Source organism: Littorina saxatilis, linkage group LG5, assembly GCF_037325665.1.
Source record: "Littorina saxatilis isolate snail1 linkage group LG5, US_GU_Lsax_2.0, whole genome shotgun sequence".
NCBI lineage: Eukaryota > Metazoa > Mollusca > Gastropoda > Littorinimorpha > Littorinidae > Littorina > Littorina saxatilis.
The window spans coordinates 699478-719670 of NC_090249.1; the positions used below are offsets into that span (position 1 = coordinate 699478).

Below are 20193 nucleotides of genomic sequence, written 5' to 3' on the forward strand. Positions count from 1 at the left end.
AAGGTGAGAAATGGGTGTTGACACAGGATGTAAAGGTGAGAAATGGGTGTTGACACAGGATGTAAAGGTGAGAAATGGGTGTTGACACTGGATGTAAAGGTGAGAAATGGGTGTTGACAGGATGTAAAGGTGAGAAGTGGGTGTTGACACAGGATGTAGAGGTGAGAAATGGGTGTTGACAGGATGTAAAGGTGAGAAATGGGTGTTGACAGGATGTAAAGGTGAGAAATGGGTGTTGACAGGATGTAAAGGTGAGAAATGGGTGTTGACACAGGATGTAAAGGTGAGAAATGGGTGTTGACAGGATGTAAAGGTGAGAAATGGGTGTTGACACAGGATGTAAAGGTGAGAAATGGGTGTTGACACTGGATGTAAAGGTGAGAAATGGGTGTTGACACAGGATGTAGAGGTGAGAAATAGGTGTTGACACAGAATGTAGAGGTGAGAAATGGGTGTTGACACAGGATGTAGAGGTGAGAAATGGGTGTTGACACAGGATGTAAAGGTGAGAAATGGGTGTTGACACTGGATGTAAAGGTGAGAAATGGGTGTTGACACAGGATGAAAAGGTGAGAAATGGGTGTTGACACAGGATGTAGAGGTGAGAAATGGGTGTTGACACAGGATGTAAAGGTGAGAAATGGGTGTTGACACATGATGTAAAGGTGAGAAATGGGTGTTGACACAGGATGTAAAGGTGAGAAATGGGTGTTGACACTGGATGTAAAGGTGAGAAATGGGTGTTGACACTGGATGTAAAGGTGAGAAATGGGTATTGATGTAGAGGAGAGAAATGGGTGTTGACACTGGATGTAAAGGTGAGAAATGGGTGTTGACACAGGATGTAAAGGCTGCACGTTGAGTCTCGGTGTTTATCAAAAATTGTAATTCAATCAAGTTTGCGTTTTAATGAAACAGATCCTATGATGGGTCAGAATGCCCCAACTCATTAAAAATTACCGGTCATTAATTGTCCATAACCACTCGCTGGCGAGGCGCATTGATACAACCTCAACTAGTCTTGGTTAGCTTTCAGGGTCATTTTACAAGTAGGAAATATGAAGGCCAACGAAATACCGAGACCATAAGGTATGCGAAGTGATGACGCCGAATACGTGACGTAAGTTGATGCATGAATTCTTTCGGACTACGTCAGTCAATTCCAAAGATCGCTTTTGTGATGAAAAGAATTTGTTTTGAGTTTGCTGTCCAGAAACCCGTCAAAAAAGAAGGGAAAATGTATGTGAAAGAAAACAAAACAGGAGGAGAGTGATACGATAGGAATACAGAGACATATTTCTTGGGACTTGACCCTTGCAGGTAGGTGGACTGAAAGTAGTGTGTGAACAGAACAGAACCAATTCTGTCTGTTTACCATCGCATGAAAGCAGGAAAGAGATCGTCGTCAGATTGAATTACAATAACATTAACACGCTTCCATTTGAAACTTCTCGGTCTTCATCGGGGATTGACGCCCTCCCAAAGTCTAATTGAAGCCCTCCGTCGCTTCGCTCTGTCGGGCTTCAATTACCTTTGGTCGGGCGTCAATAACAGCTATTGTGTTTTCAGCGTAGCAATAGGGCCCGATATTTAGACGAGACAAGTATAATGCCGACGAGTCGAAGACGAGTCGCATTATACTTGTTCGAGTCTAAATATCGGACCCTATTGCTACGATGAAAACACAATAGCGTTTATATAGCTATTCTGACATTAAATTCTGTGTTAAAATCATGTTTTTGTCAGCAACAAGGACAAGAATGGTCCATGTCATTGATTGCAGACGACGGTTCCCTTTCTGCGTGAAGCCACGGAAATAACCGAACATTGAAAAACCCACGGACATGTATTACGGAGAAAACTCAAGATAACCGGATGCTTAGCATTACGTCAATATCTTAGGAATCATATGACGTTATGACGTATCATGCTTGCCTACGTAGATTGTATGTTCGAAAGTCTGACTTCTGTTGGGAATTCGCGTGGTGAAGACTGCGGTAAATCTGTAGATGATAAGAGAACAAGGATTGTCTCAGAAGAAACGACGAAATGTTTCAGACCGGTAACTTCATTTCAACATTGCACTACACAATGGACGTTCTATGTGACAGGAGAGTTTGCTGATTTTGTGTTAAACATTGGTGATTGGAGAGATCGTCTGCAAAAATCAGAGATAGGTCGCTTCAGATTGCAGCTTCTGGAAATTTGCAAGGTTTGCTGCCAGTTAAAGAACTGGATTTTACACGTAATGTATGTCATGTACAGTTAGCAACAACAAAAACACACACAAAGCAAATGGCACCGTCTGTCGACTAGTCACAGACACAAGCCTGGCGAGGTATGCGTGTACTTTATACACGTGGAAGAAACCGGAACCATGCGTCTTTGTTATTGCCGATATCGTTTGGATATCGGCAAAAATGGCCAACTTTCGTAGCGTTATGCTTTGATGATCGGAAAAGGGATGTGTGAGACCATCCAATCACAGCCCCCGAATCCCCCCACGTGTCCATCAGAATAGCTATATTCCCCGATGAAGACCTCGAAGTTTCAAATGGAAGCATGTTAATGTGTAATTATGGTCAAAGTTAGCGGATCATAACAATTGTGAGCATCAATGTTATAGACAGATGAACTGCTATTGTTAAGATCGAATGGTAAATTATTGGAGTGTTTATTTATTACAAAACATTGTTTGTAATTGTAACGTTTTGTTTTGTCGTATGTTAAACGTTCCTATAACTTTTTGATTCCTAGGTTTATTCTATTACCGCGAACTGAGACCATTTTAGTTTTTAATATTCGCTGAGAGGAGGCGTGTAACCTATTTATGCCCTCTTTCCTCAGTTTTAGAAAGAAAGGTGTTTTTGTGGAACAAAAGCACTTGAGCAAAAAGCTCAAAATCTCAGCATTATGCTATTCGTTGATTTCTTATCTATAACCTCCAGGAAAAGCAGTACGACCTGATATCCGCCTGGTGGGAGGGTCCACTTTCCACGGTACGAGCAGGGAGGGCGTCTTGCAGATCTACAGTCACGGATTTTGGGGCACGGTGTCATCTAATGACGACTGGACGGACAGAAACACACACGTGGCTTGCACGCATCTCCTGGGGCCGGGGTAAGCATTCTTTTTGTGCAAATGTGCGCATCTGTTTGGGCCGGGGTAAGCGTTCTTTTTGTGCAAATGTGCGCATCTGTTTGGGCCGGTGTAAGCGTTCTTGGTGTTTACCTGTACGCATCTCTTTGGGCCGGGGTAAGCGTTCTTTTTGTGCAAATGTGCGCATCTGTTTGGGCCGGTGTAAGCGTTCTTTGTGTTTACCTGTACGCCGCGCAATTGGCTCGCACTTCAAGTACGGCAATCAGTTAAATCAAAGTGCGAGCATGCTCTTCGGGGCGCTGCATCTATCGGTTCCTGGAAGCAGAAAGTAGTCACGAAGCACCGCCTCGCAAACAGACGGGAGCGCCATCTATGACGCGGCTCCGTAGTAACGTTCATCACGTTCACAAGCAACGTAACTGGGCAGAAATGTCCAATCTTACAGAGTACTCTTTCTTTACCTATTCTACGACATTTAATGTAGAATATCTGTGCCATTTACATTTACAACATTTATATTGAGCTTACAATTCAAAACTACATGTAGTAGCCATATTCTTGCAAGACTGCATTTGGCTTTTGTCCGATTTGACTTTGGTGCAAAAAGGGCTGTGCCATTTAAAACTCCTGCCGTCTTTATTTAAATGATGAATTATTTTGAAGCCGAACAAAATTTGAACCAATGGTGATTAATTAAGCTAAAACAATTATTGGTACGGATTGCCAGCCGTTATGTTGCCTTTTGTAAAATCACAGAGTGCCAGCTTCTCCAAAGCCATGCATGCGCTAAACTCATGTCAACAACAACTTGAATATTGCGCAAAATAAGCGTCTGGTTTTTGGAACAAACGGATTACATTTCTTTCTATTTTCCTCATGTCTTCATTTGTATTTGCTATGTTTTCAGGTAAAAGGGGCACAATTTCTTTCCGTTTCCTCTATCACTTTCCTTTGTTTCCCCCAACGTTTTCAGGCACAATTGATTTTTTTTTCTATGCGATACCTATAGCTGTGAGTTGTCCTGATCGTTTTCAGATCGAGGGGGGAAAAACTGCCTACCAATACGTTCCCTGCCGTGTCTGGTATGATATTGATAGAGAGAGTAGACTGTCGAGGCACCGAGAGCAGTTTGTTGGACTGTCCGTATTGGGGTTTGGGCAAACCGTACCCTCATGCCTTCGCTCATGGTTTGCACTCGGCAGACGTTGCTTTGCGCTGCTTCCCCCCAGGTAAAGAGAACGACAGAAAGACAGAAAGAAAGACAGAAAGAAAGAAAGAAAGAAAGACAGAAAGAAAGAAAAACAGAAAGAAAGAAAGAAAGACAGAAAGAAAGAATGAGGGAGAGAGATTTTTTTGGGTGTTTTTACATTTAGTCAAGTTTTGTAAAAATACAAGCATTAACAGTTAACATTTTATAAACAACAACTAGATACATATGATCCTCCAGAAGGTTTAACAAGTCGCGTAAGGCGAAATTACATTGGGTTTTTTTTCTCCTTTTATTGTTACATGTTTGTCTACCATAATTTACCATTATTATTTTGACATTATTTCAAATTTGTTATATTAAAATCGTCCGCCAAATTTCATTTGCTTTTAAGAGTACGCTTATAAGCCTAGCTTGTTGTGCTCCATGTTCCTTATTTCATGTATGCGGTAATAGTACCAATGGAATTTATTGAATAAACTTGTTTAAACCAAATTACTCACAGAATGAAACTGAACGTTAACGCACTGCATTTTTTCACAATGACCGTAGTCCGCCGCTCTTGCAAAACGCAGTGAAATTAACGAGCCTGTTTAGCGCGGTAGTGGTTGCGCTGAGCTGCATAGCACGCTTTTCTGTACCTCTCTTCGTTTTAACTTTCTGAGCGTGTTTTTAATCCAAACATATTATATCTATATGTTTTTGGAATCAGGAACCGACAGGGAATAAGATGAAATTGTTTTTAAATCGATTTCGGAAATTTAATTTTAATCGTAATTTTTATTTTTTTATTTTTCAGAGCTGGTTTTTAATCCGAATATAACATATTTATATGTTTTTGGAATCAGAAAATGATTAAAAAAAATAAGATAAACGTAATTTTAGATCATGTTATAAAAAAAATAATTTTAATTACAATTTTCCGATTTTTAATGACTAAAGTCATTAATTAATTTTTAAACCTCCAAGCTGAAATGCAATACCAAAGTCCGGCCTTCGTCGAAGATTGCTTGGCCAAATTTCAATCAATTTTATTAAAAAATGAGGGTGTGACAGTGCCGCCTCAACTTTTACAAAAAGCCGGATATGACGTCCTCAAAGACATTTATCCAAAAAAATGAGGAAAAAAATGTGTCGGGGGAATATCATACCCAGAAACTCTCATGTAAAATGTTATAAAGATCGGTCCAGTAGTTTGCTCTGAATCGCTCTACACACACACACACACACACACACACGCACAGACAGACAGACAGACACACATACACACACACACACACACACACACACACACACCACGACCCTTGTCTCGATTCCCCCTCTACGTTAAAACATTTAGTCAAAACTTGACTAAATGTAAAAACAACCAGTCAACAAATAATTACTGATAAACTTAGCATTCAGCACATTCACTCACAAGTCACATGCACGCATTATACCACAGCTTCAATGTCCTAATTACTTTGCTCATTTCAGTAAAAGGCAGATTTGTACAGGTGAGTCTTCAGTTTAATCTTAAATGATGGTAGTGAGGGAGACTGGCGGACCGCAAGGGGAAGTGAGTTCCAGAGTGTAGGGACTTGGAATCTGAAGGATCTTTGTCCAGCTGATTTTAGTTTTGTTCTAGGAACTGTGAGGAGCAGCTGGGATGAGGACCTCATGGACCTATAGTTGGAGAGTACTTTGTCAGTTTTGATGACAAGTAAGGAGGGAGGGTGCCATGAAAGTAGTTGGAGAGTACTTTGTCAGTGTTGATGACAAGTAAGGGGGGAGGGTGCCATGAAAGTAGTTGAAAGCGAGAGTACTTTGTCAGTTCTGATGACAAGTAAGGAGGGAGGGTGCCATGAAAGTAGCTGAAAGCGAGAGTACTTTGTCAGTGTTGATGACAAGTAAGGAGGGAGGGTGCCATGAAAGTAGTTGACAGCGAGAGTACTGTGTCAGTTTTGATGACAGGTAAGGAGGGAGGGTGCCATGAAAGTAGTTGACAGCGAGAGTACTGTGTCAGTTTTGATGACAGGTAAGGAGGGAGGGTGCCATGAAAGTAGTTGACAGCGAGAGTACTGTGTCAGTTTTGATGACAGGTAAGGAGGGAGGGTGCCATGAAAGTAGTTGACAGCGAGAGTACTGTGTCAGTTTTGATGACAGGTGAGGAGGGAGGGTGCATGAAAGTAGTTGACAGCGAGAGTACTGTGTCAGTTTTGATGACAAGTAAGGAGGGAGGGTGCCATGAAAGTAGTTGACAGCGAGAGTACTGTGTCAGTTTTGATGACAAGTAAGGAGGGAGGGTGCCATGAAAGTAGTTGACAGCGAGAGTACTTTGTCAGTGTTGATGACAAGTAAGGAGGGAGGGTGCCATGAAAGTAGTTGACAGCGAGAGTACTGTGTCAGTTTTGATGACAAGTAAGGAGGGAGGGTGCCATGAAAGTAGTTGACAGCGAGAGTGCTTTGTCAGTGTTGATGACAAGTAAGGAGGGAGGGTGCCATGAAAGTAGTTGACAGCGAGAGTGCTTTGTCAGTGTTGATGACAAGTAAGGAGGGAGGGTGCCATGAAAGTAGTTGACAGCGAGAGTGCTTTGTCAGTGTTGATGACAAGTAAGGAGGGAGGGTGCCATGAAAGTAGTTGACAGCGAGAGTGCTTTGTCAGTGTTGATGACAAGTAAGGAGGGAGGGTGCCATGAAAGTAGTTGACAGCGAGAGTACTGTGTCAGTTTTGATGACAAGTAAGGAGGGAGGGTGCCATGAAAGTAGTTGACAGCGAGAGTGCTTTGTCAGTGTTGATGACAAGTAAGGAGGGAGGGTGCCATGAAAGTAGTTGACAGCGAGAGTGGTTTGTCAGTATTGATGACAGGTAAGGAGGGAGGGTGCCATGAAAGTAGTTGACAGCGAGAGTACTTTGTCAGTTCTGATGACAAGTAAGGAGGGAGGGTGAGATGAAAGTAGTTGACAGCGAGAGTACTGTGTCAGTTTTGATGACAGGTAAGGAGGGAGGGTGCCATGAAAGTAGTTGACAGCGAGAGTACTGTGTCAGTTTTGATGACAGGTAAGGAGGGAGGGTGCCATGAAAGTAGTTGACAGCGAGAGTACTGTGTCAGTTTTGATGACAGGTAAGGAGGGAGGGTGCCATGAAAGTAGTTGACAGGGAGAGTGCTTTGTCAGTGTTGATGACAAGTAAGGAGGGAGGGTGCCATGAAAGTAGTTGACAGCGAGAGTACTGTGTCAGTTTTGATGACAAGTAAGGAGGGAGGGTGCCATGAAAGTAGTTGACAGCGAGAGTACTGTGTCAGTGTTAATGACAAGTAAGGAGGGAGGGTGCCATGAAAGTAGTTGACAGCGAGAGTACTGTGTCAGTTTTGATGACAAGTAAGGAGGGAGGGTGCCATGAAAGTAGTTGACAGCGAGAGTGCTTTGTCAGTGTTGATGACAAGTAAGGAGGGAGGGTGCCATGAAAGTAGTTGACAGCGAGAGTACTGTGTCAGTTTTGATGACAAGTAAGGAGGGAGGATGCCATGAAAGTAGTTGACAGCGAGAGTGCTTTGTCAGTGTTGATGACAAGTAAGGAGGGAGGGTGCCATGAAAGTAGTTGACAGCGAGAGTACTGTGTCAGTGTTGATGACAAGTAAGGAGGGAGGGTGCCATGAAAGTAGTTGACAGCGAGAGTGCTTTGTCAGTGTTGATGACAAGTAAGGAGGGAGGGTGCCATGAAAGTAGTTGACAGCGAGAGTGCTTTGTCAGTGTTGATGACAGGTAAGGAGGGAGGGTGCCATGAAAGTAGTTGAAAGCGAGAGTACTTTGTCAGTTCTGATGACAAGTAAGGAGGGAGGGTGCCATGAAAGTAGTTGACAGCGAGAGTGCTTTGTCAGTGTTGATGACAAGTAAGGAGGGAGGGTGCCATGAAAGTAGTTGACAGCGAGAGTGCTTTGTCAGTGTTGATGACAAGTAAGGAGGGAGGGTGCCATGAAAGTAGTTGACAGCGAGAGTGCTTTGTCAGTGTTGATGACAAGTAAGGAGGGAGGGTGCCATGAAAGTAGTTGACAGCGAGAGTGCTTTGTCAGTGTTGATGACAGGTAAGGAGGGAGGGTGCCATGAAAGTAGTTGAAAGCGAGAGTACTTTGTCAGTTCTGATGACAAGTAAGGAGGGAGGGTGCCATGAAAGGAGTTGACAGCGAGAGTACTGTGTCAGTGTTGATGACAAGTAAGGAGGGAGGGTGCCATGAAAGTAGTTGACAGCGAGAGTGCTTTGTCAGTGTTGATGACAAGTAAGGAGGGAGGGTGCCATGAAAGTAGTTGACAGCGAGAGTGCTTTGTCAGTGTTGATGACAGGTAAGGAGGGAGGGTGCCATGAAAGTAGTTGAAAGCGAGAGTACTTTGTCAGTTCTGATGACAAGTAAGGAGGGAGGGTGCCATGAAAGTAGTTGACAGCGAGAGTACTGTGTCAGTGTTGATGACAAGTAAGGAGGGAGGGTGCCATGAAAGTAGTTGACAGCGAGTGTGCTTTGTCAGTTCTGATGACAGGTAAGGAGGGAGGGTGCCATGAAAGTAGTTGACAGCGAGAGTACTGTGTCAGTGTTGATGACAAGTAAGGAGGGAGGGTGCCATGAAAGTAGTTGACAGCGAGAGTGCTTTGTCAGTGTTGATGACAAGTAAGGAGGGAGGGTGCCATGAAAGTAGTTGACAGCGAGAGTGCTTTGTCAGTGTTGATGACAGGTAAGGAGGGAGGGTGCCATGAAAGTAGTTGACAGCGAGAGTACTTTGTCAGTTCTGATGACAAGTAAGGAGGGAGGGTGCCATGAAAGTAGTTGACAGCGAGAGTACTGTGTCAGTTTTGATGACAGGTAAGGAGGGAGGGTGCCATGAAAGTAGTTGACAGCGAGAGTACTGTGTCAGTTTTGATGACAGGTAAGGAGGGAGGGTGCCATGAAAGTAGTTGACAGCGAGAGTACTGTGTCAGTTTTGATGACAGGTAAGGAGGGAGGGTGCCATGAAAGTAGTTGACAGCGAGAGTACTGTGTCAGTTTTGATGACAGGTAAGGAGGGAGGGTGCCATGAAAGTAGTTGACAGCGAGAGTACTGTGTCAATTTTGATGACAGGTAAGGAGGGAGGGTGCCATGAAAGTAGTTGAAAGCGAGAGTACTTTGTCAGTGTTGATGACAAGTAAGGAGGGAGGGTGCCATGAAAGTAGTTGACAGCGAGAGTGCTTTGTCAGTGTTGATGACAAGTAAGGAGGGAGGGTGCCATGAAAGTAGTTGACAGCGAGAGTACTATGTCAGTTTTGATGACAAGTAAGGAGGGAGGGTGCCATGAAAGTAGTTGACAGCGAGAGTGCTTTGTCAGTGTTGATGACAAGTAAGGAGGGAGGGTGCCATGAAAGTAGTTGACAGCGAGAGTGCTTTGTCAGTGTTGATGACAAGTAAGGAGGGAGGGTGCCATGAAAGTAGTTGACAGCGAGAGTGCTTTGTCAGTGTTGATGACAAGTAAGGAGGGAGGGTGCCATGAAAGTAGTTGACAGCGAGAGTGCTTTGTCAGTGTTGATGACAAGTAAGGAGGGAGGGTGCCATGAAAGTAGTTGACAGCGAGAGTGCTTTGTCAGTGTTGATGACAGGTAAGGAGGGAGGGTGCCATGAAAGTAGTTGAAAGCGAGAGTACTTTGTCAGTTCTGATGACAAGTAAGGAGGGAGGGTGCCATGAAAGTAGTTGACAGCGAGAGTGCTTTGTCAGTGTTGATGACAAGTAAGGAGGGAGGGTGCCATGAAAGTAGTTGACAGCGAGAGTGCTTTGTCAGTGTTGATGACAAGTAAGGAGGGAGGGTGCCATGAAAGTAGTTGACAGCGAGAGTGCTTTGTCAGTGTTGATGACAAGTAAGGAGGGAGGGTGCCATGAAAGTAGTTGACAGCGAGAGTGCTTTGTCAGTGTTGATGACAGGTAAGGAGGGAGGGTGCCATGAAAGTAGTTGAAAGCGAGAGTACTTTGTCAGTTCTGATGACAAGTAAGGAGGGAGGGTGCCATGAAAGTAGTTGACAGCGAGAGTACTGTGTCAGTGGTGATGACAAGTAAGGAGGGAGGGTGCCATGAAAGTAGTTGACAGCGAGAGTGCTTTGTCAGTTCTGATGACAGGTAAGGAGGGAGGGTGCCATGAAAGTAGTTGACAGCGAGAGTACTGTGTCAGTGTTGATGACAAGTAAGGAGGGAGGGTGCCATGAAAGTAGTTGACAGCGAGAGTGCTGTGTCAGTTCTGATGACAGGTAAGGAGGGAGGGTGCCATGAAAGTAGTTGACAGCGAGAGTGCTGTGTCAGTTCTGATGACAGGTAAGGAGGGAGGGTGCCATGAAAGTAGTTGAAAGCGAGAGTACTTTGTCAGTTTTGATGACAAGTAAGGAGGGAGGGTGCCATGAAAGTAGTTGACAGCGAGAGTGCTGTGTCAGTTTTGATGACAAGTAAGGAGGGAGGGTGCCATGAAAGTAGTTGACAGCGAGAGTGCTGTGTCAGTTCTGATGACAGGTAAGGAGGGAGGGTGCCATGAAAGTAGTTGAAAGCGAGAGTACTGTGTCAGTTTTGATGACAAGTAAGGAGGGAGGGTGCCATGAAAGTAGTTGACAGCGAGAGTGCTGTGTCAGTTCTGATGACAAGTAAGGAGGGAGGGTGCCATGAAAGTAGTTGACAGCGAGAGTGCCCAGCTTGTACTGCATTCTCTGTTGCACTGGAAGCCATGGCCAGTGGAGATGATTCGCGTAGCATGATCCCTGCGCTTTTTTCGGGGGATTACCTTAGCTGCTTAACATCGCATGTCTTGTGTGTGTGTCAGGGGTGCTGCATCATACAGCGCTAACTCGTTCATCTTTTTAACAGTAACTGATCCTTGTGACGTCGTGCAAGCACTGGCCGCCTGTGACGGTTCCTCGCAGTTGTGTGACGTCATAGATGGACAAGCTGTCTGCCGGTGAGAAGAAAACGAGTTATTTTTTCTTTTCAATTATTTGAAACGGGACGGGGTAGGGGCTATTTGTTCAAAATAATAAACTTGGGAATGGAGAGTGCCCAAAAGAAACTTTCAGGAAAGAAAGAAGAGCAATAAATGTATACATCCTCCTTCACTGTATTGTGTAAAAAGACAAATGATTACTGATATCAGTTGGTTCAATGCAGCATGTGTGTGTATCTATGTGTGCGGATGTGTGTGTGTGCATGCGTTCTTGCGTATGTGCGTGCGAATGTGCGTGTGAGTCTGTGTTTGCGGATGTGTGTGTGTGCATGCGTTCTTGCGTGTGTGCGTGCGTACGTGCGTGTGAGTGTCTGTATGTGCGTGCGTGTGGGTGTGTTTGCGCGTGTGTCTTGGTGAGCGGGTCTTGTAATGTAAGTGTGTGCACGTTTTCAGAAGCAAGCCTACTGGTGAGTATGATTTGAGATTTAATCTATCCATTGTCAAAAGAAATCTTCACTTTATAATACGCGTTTGACTTGTGACGGTCAGCTTTTGAAATGCATGCGTTTCTGGGCGCGCGTTGGTCAGTTATAATTTAGCTGCTTGGAAAGCCTTTTTTGTAATGCATATATTCCTAATGATTTTGTCAAAGGATTTTTTTTTCGAAGGAGAGATAAGATTAAACAAGTCGAGTGAAGGAGAGATAAGATTAAACAAGTCGAGTGAAGCGATATAAACACATTTAATCAATCTGTACCCTTCAAAGAAAACGATCAACTCCAAAAATAAAACCAGTCATCGGCGAGACTACATTTAAAAAGTCTCGGCTAATCATACCCGAGGACCGAGACGTGTCAAGCTCGTATCTGCGAAGCATGCAAACATCATACTCAATCTATTTTCTGTAATTCTGAGCGCGATTTTAAAGTAAATATAAAATATCTATATATTTTTGAATTCAAGAGAAAATGGGGAATACAACGCAATGATTGTTGAATCTGCAAGTAAAAATTAATTTTTAATGACAACTTTAACGTGCAAACTAATAAACTGAGTGTTAAACTTCCGAGCTGAATTGCAATCCCAAAGACAAGACTGAGTCAAAGATTGCTTGACCCAAATCTCAACCCATTTGGTTGAAAAATGAGAGTGTGACAGTGCCGCCTTAACTACCACTAAAATCCGGATATGACGTCATCAGAGACATTTATCGAAACATTGAAAAACATGTCTGTCCATGATTATCATTCTTGTCGTGATCATCTGTCGTGTCATGATCATCAGTCTTGTCGTGATCATCTGTCGTGTCATGATCATCTGTCTTGTTATGTTAATCAGTCGTGTCATGATCATCTGTCATGTTATGTTAATCAGTCGTGTCATGATCATCTGTCTTGTTATGTTAATCAGTTGTGTCATATCATCTCTCTTGTCATGATCATCTGTCTTGTTATGTTAATCAGTTGTGTCATATCATCTCTCTTGTCATGATCATCAGTCGTGTCATGATCATCAGTCTTGTTATGATCATCAGTCTTGTCATGATCATCTGTCTTGTTATGTTAATCAGTTGTGTCATATCATCTCTCTTGTCATGATCATCAGTCTTGTCATGATCATCTGTCGTGTCATGATCATCAGTCTTGTCATGATCATCAGTCGTGTCATGATCATCAGTCTTGTCATGATCATCAGTCGTGTCATGATCATCAGTCTTGTCATGATCATCAGTCGTGCCATGATCATCAGTTGTGTCATATCATCTCTCTTGTTATGTTAATCAGTCGTGTCATAATTATCACTCTTGTCATGATCATCAGTTGTGTCATATCATCAGTCGTGTCATGATCATCAGTTGTGTCATATTATCATTCGTGTCATAATCGTCAGTTGTGTCATATCATCAGTCGTGTCATGATCAGCAGTCGTGTCATATCATCTCTCTTGTCATGATCATGTGTCCGTGTCATGATCATTAGTCTTGTCATGATCATCAGTTGTGTCATATCATCTCTCTTGTCATGATCATCTGTCTTGTTATGTTAATCAGTCTTGTCATGATCATCAGTCGTGTCATGATCATCAGTCTTGTTATGTTAATCAGTTGTGTCATATCATCTGTCTTGTCATGATCATCTGTCGTGTCATGATCATCAGTCTTGTCATGATCATCAGTCGTGTCATGATCATCAGTCTTGTCATGATCATCTGTCTGTCCATGATCATCAGTCTTGTCATGATCATCAGTTGTGTCATGATCATCAGTCGTGTCATATCATCTCTCTTGTCATGATCATCTGTCTTGTCCATGAAATCATTGCAGAAGGAGGTGGTTCTACTAGTCTGCTGGCAGTGTATATCAGCGTTCCTGCTGTTGTCACGGTGGTGCTGGCGCTGGCGTTATGGTGGCGTTGTAGTCGTCGTCGTCCTACCGAACGCAGTAATGCTTCTGGAAGCAATAACTTCGACGACAACAGGTTGGTGTTGGCGCGCGTGCGCGTACACACACACACACTCACACACGCCCGCACGCACGCACGCACACACACACGCGCGCGCTCACACACACACATTCACACACACACACATTCACACACACACACATTCACACACACACACACACACACACACACACACACACACACACACACTATCCCTCATGGAAAAAAGAGGCATAATTATGAACAAATAAAGAATGTAGACAAGCAAATACAGAGAGAAACAATCTGGGTCCAAATGTCTGCTGGAGATGGGTTTTGTCTGTTTATGCTTGTATAAAACTGTCATGCTTTCATTCCTTGTCCGTGTCTCTCGTGAATTGGATTTGTACTATTAAATTTTGTCCTGCGAAGGCATCCTATCGTAACGCCAATCCATCGTCCTATTTGTCCAGCAAAGGCATCATATCGTAATGTCCAATCCATTGTCCTATTTGTCTAGCAAAGGCATCCTATCGTAATATCCAATCCATTGTCTTATTTGTCCAGCAAATGCATCCTGTCGTAATGTCCAATCCATTGTCTTATTTGTCCAGCAAAGGCATCCTATCGTAATGTCCAATCCATTGTCCTATTTTTCCAGCGAAGGCCTCGTATCGCAATGTCCAATCCATTGTCCTATTTTTCCAGCGAAGGCATCCTATCGCAATGTCCAATCCATTGTCCTATTTTTCCAGCGAAGGCCTCCTATCGCAATGTCCAATCCATTGTCCTATTTTTCCAGCGAAGGCATCCTATCGCAATGTCCAATCCATTGTCCTATTTTTCCAGCGAAGGCATCCTATCGCAATGTCCAATCCATTGTCCTATTTTTCCAGCGAAGGCATCCTATCGCAATGTCCAATTCATTGTCCTATTTTTCCAGCGAAGGCATCCTATTGAATGTCCAATCCATTGTCCTATTTTTCCAGCGAAGGCATCCTATCGTAATGTCCAATCCATTGTCCTATTTTTCCAGCGAAGGCCTCCAATCGCAATGTCCAATCCATTGTCCTATTTTTCCAGCGAAGGCATCCTATCGTAATGTCCAATCCATTGTCCTATTTTTCCAGCGAAGGCCTCCTATCGTAATGTCCAATCCATTGTCCTATTTTTCCAGCGAAGGCATCCTATCGCAATGTCCAATCCATTGTCCTATTTTTCCAGCGAAGGCATCCTATCGCAATGTCCAATCTATTGTCCTATTTTTCCAGCGAAGGCCTCCTATCGTAATGTCCAATCCATTGTCCTTTTTTTCCAGCGAAGGCATCCTATCGCAATGTCCAATCCATTGTCCTATTTGTCCAGCGAAGGCCTCCTATCGCAATGTCCAATCCATTGTCCTATTTTTCCAGCAAAGGCATCCTATCGCAATGTCCAATCCATTGTCCTATTTTTCCAGCGAAGGCATCCTATCGCAATGTCCAATTCGTTGTCCTATTTTTCCAGCGAAGGCCTCCTATCGTAATGTCCAATCCATTGTCCTATTTGTCCAGCAAAGGCATCCTATCGCAATGTCCAATCCATTGTCCTATTTTTCCAGCGAAGGCCTCCTATCGTAATGTCCAATCCATTGTCCTATTTGTCCAGCGAAAGCATCCTATCGTAATGTCCAATCCATTGTCCTATTTGTCCAGCGAAGGCCTCCTATCGTAATGTCCAATCCATTGTCCTATTTGTCCAGCGAAGGCATCCTATCGCAATGTCCAATCCATTGTCCTATTTTTCCAGCGAAGGCCTCCTATCGCAATGTCCAATTCATTGTCCTATTTTTCCAGCGAAGGCATCCTATCGCAATGTCCAATTCATTGTCCTATATTTCCAGCGAAGGCCTCCTATCGCAATGTCCAATTCATTGTCCTATTTTTCCAGCGAAGGCATCCTATCGCAATGTCCAATCCATTGTCCTATTTTTCCAGCGAAGGCCTCCTATTGCAATGTCCAATTCATTGTCCTATTTTTCCAGCGAAGGCATCCTATCGCAATGTCCAATTCAATGTCCTATTTTTCCAGCGAAGGCCTCCTATCGCAATGTCCAATCCATTGTCCTATTTTTTCCAGCGAAGGCATCCTATCGCAATGTCCAATTCATTGTCCTATTTTTCCAGCGAAGGCCTCCTATCGTAATGTCCAATCCATTGTCCTATTTGTCCAGCGAAGGCATCCTATCGCAATGTCCAATCCATTGTCCTATTTTTCCAGCGAAGGCCTCCTATCGTAATGTCCAATCCATTGTCCTATTTGTCCAGCGAAGGCATCCTATCGCAATGTCCAATCCATTGTCCTATTTTTCCAGCGAAGGCCTCCTATCGCAATGTCCAATTCATTGTCCTTTTTTTCCAGCGAAGGCATCCTATCGCAATGTCCAATCCATTGTCCTATTTTTCCAGCGAAGGCCTCCTATCGCAATGTCCAATTCATTGTCCTATTTTTCCAGCGAAGGCATCCTATCGCAATGTCCAATTCATTGTCCTATTTTTCCAGCGAAGGCCTCCTATCGCAATGTCCAATTCATTGTCCTATTTTTCCAGCGAAGGCCTATCGCAATGTCCAATTCATTGTCCTATTTTTCCAGCGAAGGCATCCTATCGCAATGTCCAATCCATTGTCCTATTTTTCCAGCGAAGGCATCCTATCGCAATGTCCAATCCATTGTCCTATTTTTCCAGCGAAGGCCTCCTATCGCAATGTCCAATCCATTGTCCTATTTTTCCAGCGAAGGCCTCCTATCGCAATGTCCAATCCATTGTCCTATTTGTCCAGCGAAGGCATCCTATCGCAATGTCCAATCCATTGTCCTATTTGTCCAGCGAAGGCCTCCTATCGCAATGTCCAATCCATTGTCCTATTTTTCCAGCGAAGGCCTCCTATCGCAATGTCCAATCCATTGTCCTATTTCTCCAGCGAAGGCATCCTATCGTCATGTCCAATCCATTGTCCTATTTGTCCAGCAAAGGCATCCTATCGTAATGTCCAATCCATTGTCCTATTTGTCCAGGGAAGGCATCCTATCGTAATGTCCAATCCATTGTCCTATTTGTCCAGCGAAAGCATCCTATCGTAATGTCCAATCCATTGTCCTATTTGTCCAGCGAAAGCCTCGTATCGCAATGTCCAATCCATCGTCCTATTTGTCCAGGGAAGGCATCCTATCGTAATGTCCAATCCATTGTCCTATTTGTCCAGCGAAAGCATCCTATCGTAATGTCCAATCCATTGTCCTATTTGTCCAGCGAAGGCATCCTATCGCAATGTCCAATCCATTGTCCTATTTTTCCAGCGAAGGCCTCCTATCGTAATGTCCAATCCATTGTCCTATTTGTCCAGCGAAGGCATCCTATCGCAATGTCCAATCCATTGTCCTATTTTTCCAGCGAAGGCCTCCTATCGCAATGTCCAATTCATTGTCCTTTTTTTCCAGCGAAGGCATCCTATCGCAATGTCCAATCCATTGTCCTATTTTTCCAGCGAAGGCCTCCTATCGCAATGTCCAATTCATTGTCCTATTTTTCCAGCGAAGGCATCCTATCGCAATGTCCAATTCATTGTCCTATTTTTCCAGCGAAGGCCTCCTATCGCAATGTCCAATTCATTGTCCTATTTTTCCAGCGAAGGCCTCCTATCGCAATGTCCAATTCATTGTCCTATTTTTCCAGCGAAGGCATCCTATCGCAATGTCCAATCCATTGTCCTATTTTTCCAGCGAAGGCATCCTATCGCAATGTCCAATCCATTGTCCTATTTTTCCAGCGAAGGCCTCCTATCGCAATGTCCAATCCATTGTCCTATTTTTCCAGCGAAGGCCTCCTATCGCAATGTCCAATCCATTGTCCTATTTCTCCAGCGAAGGCATCCTGTCGTAATGTCCAATCCATTGTCCTATTTTTCCAGCGAAGGCCTCCTATCGTAATGTCCAATCCATTGTCCTATTTTTCCAGCGAAGGCCTCCTATCGCAATGTCCAATCCATTGTCCTATTTGTCCAGCGAAGGCCTCCTATCGCAATGTCCAATCCATTGTCCTATTTTTCCAGCGAAGGCCTCCTATCGCAATGTCCAATTCATTGTCCTTTTTTTCCAGCGAAGGCATCCTATCGCAATGTCCAATCCATTGTCCTATTTTTCCAGCGAAGGCCTCCTATCGCAATGTCCAATTCATTGTCCTATTTTTCCAGCGAAGGCATCCTATCGCAATGTCCAATTCATTGTCCTATTTTTCCAGCGAAGGCCTCCTATCGCAATGTCCAATTCATTGTCCTATTTTTCCAGCGAAGGCCTCCTATCGCAATGTCCAATTCATTGTCCTATTTTTCCAGCGAAGGCATCCTATCGCAATGTCCAATCCATTGTCCTATTTTTCCAGCGAAGGCATCCTATCGCAATGTCCAATCCATTGTCCTATTTTTCCAGCGAAGGCCTCCTATCGCAATGTCCAATCCATTGTCCTATTTTTCCAGCGAAGGCCTCCTATCGCAATGTCCAATCCATTGTCCTATTTCTCCAGCGAAGGCATCCTGTCGTAATGTCCAATCCATTGTCCTATTTGTCCAGCGAAGGCCTCCTACCGTAATGTCCAATCCATTGTCCTATTTGTCCAGCGAAGGCATCCTATCGTAATGTCCAATCCATTGTCCTATTTGTCCAGCGAAAGCATCCTATCGTAATGTCCAATCCATTGTCCTATTTGTCCAGCGAAGGCCTCCTATCGCAATGTCCAATCCATTGTCCTATTTGTCCAGCGAAGGCCTCCTATCGCAATGTCCAATCCATTGTCCTATTTGTCCAGCGAAGGCATCCTATCGCAATGTCCAATCCATTGTCCTATTTGTCCAGCGAAGGCCTCCTATCGCAATGTCCAATCCATTGTCCTATTTGTCCAGCGAAAGCCTCCTATCGCAATGTCCAATCCATTGTCCTATTTGTCCAGCGAAAGCCTCCTATCGCAATGTCCAATCCATTGTCTTATTTGTCCAGCAAAGGCATCCTATCGTAATGTCCAATCCATTGTCCTATTTTTCCAGCAATGTCCAATTCATTCTTCTTCGTTTGTTTGCCAGGCAGCTGACGTCAGACATGAACACACATGGAAAAAACAAAAATAGCGAAATTCCGACCACCCTTGGCCTGACAACATACCCTGTGGTTGACAACCCCACCTTTGAGGGAAACAGCAGTGTCCGTCTGTAATATCTCTCAGGACAACTTGGGACACCGCCAAACCTGTATGGGACTGACCGCCACACCTGTATGGGACTGACCACCACACCTGTATGGGACTGACCACCACACCTGTATGGGACTGACCCCCACACCTGTATGGGACTGACCGCCAAACCTGTATGGGACTGACCACCACACCTGTATGGGACTGACCACCACACCTGTATGGGACTGACCGACAAACCTGTATGGGACAGACCGCCAAACCTGTATGGGACTGACCGCCACACCTGTATGGGACTGACCGCCACACCTGTATGGGACTGACCGCCACACCTGTATGGGACTGACCGCCACACCTGTATGGGACTGACCACCACACCTGTATGGGACTGACCGGCCACACCTGTATGGGACTGACCGACAAACCTGTATGGGACAGACCGCCAAACCTGTATGGGACTGACCACCACACCTGTATGGGACTGACCACCACACCTGTATGGGACTGACCACCACACCTGTATGGGACTGACCACCACACCTGTATGGGACTGACCGCCACACCGCCAAACCTGTATGGGACTGACCGGCCACACCTGTATGGGACTGACCACCACACCTGTATGGGACTGACCGCCACACCTGTATGGGACTGACCACCACACCTCTATGGGACTGACCGCCAAACCTGTATGGGACTGACCGCCACACCTGTATGGGACTGACCACCACACCTGTATGGGACTGACCACCACACCTGTATGGGACTGACCACCACACCTGTATGGGACTGACCACCACACCTGTATGGGACTGACCGCCACACCGCCACACCTGTATGGGACTGACCGCCACACCGCCACACCTGTATGGGACTGACCGCCACACCGCCACACCTGTATGGGACTGACCGCCACACCGCCACACCTGTATGGGACTGACCGCCACACCGCCACACCTGTATGGGACTGACCGCCACACCGCCACACCTGTATGGGACTGACCGCCACACCTGTATGGGACTGACCGCCACACCTGTATGGGACTGACCGCCACACCTGTATGGGACTGACCACCACACCTGTATGGGACTGACCCCCACACCTGTATGGGACTGACCACCACACCTGTATGGGACTGACCACCACACCTGTATGGGACTGACCACCACACCTGTATGGGACTGACCACCACACCTGTATGGGACTGACCACCACACCTGTATGGGACTGACCACCACACCTGTATGGGACTGACCGCCACACCTGTATGGGACTGACCGCCACACCGCCACACCTGTATGGGACTGACCGCCACACCGCCACACCTGTA

General features: G+C 44.9%; 1 protein-coding gene across 1 annotated transcript in view; it reads left to right on the forward strand.

Moving 5' to 3' along the window:
- The window catches only part of LOC138966012 (scavenger receptor cysteine-rich domain superfamily protein-like), a 93080-nt gene extending 73995 nt beyond the window's left edge, over positions 1–19085 (forward strand). The window contains exons 16-21 of the mRNA XM_070338102.1: positions 2949–3120; positions 4135–4328; positions 11151–11241; positions 11677–11690; positions 13547–13700; positions 18756–19085. Of these exons, the coding sequence (XP_070194203.1) occupies positions 2949–3120; positions 4135–4328; positions 11151–11241; positions 11677–11690; positions 13547–13700; positions 18756–18885 (755 nt within the window). The 3' untranslated portion in view covers positions 18886–19085. The remainder of the gene's footprint in view (positions 1–2948; positions 3121–4134; positions 4329–11150; positions 11242–11676; positions 11691–13546; positions 13701–18755) is intronic.
- Positions 19086–20193: the final 1108 nt, after the last annotated feature.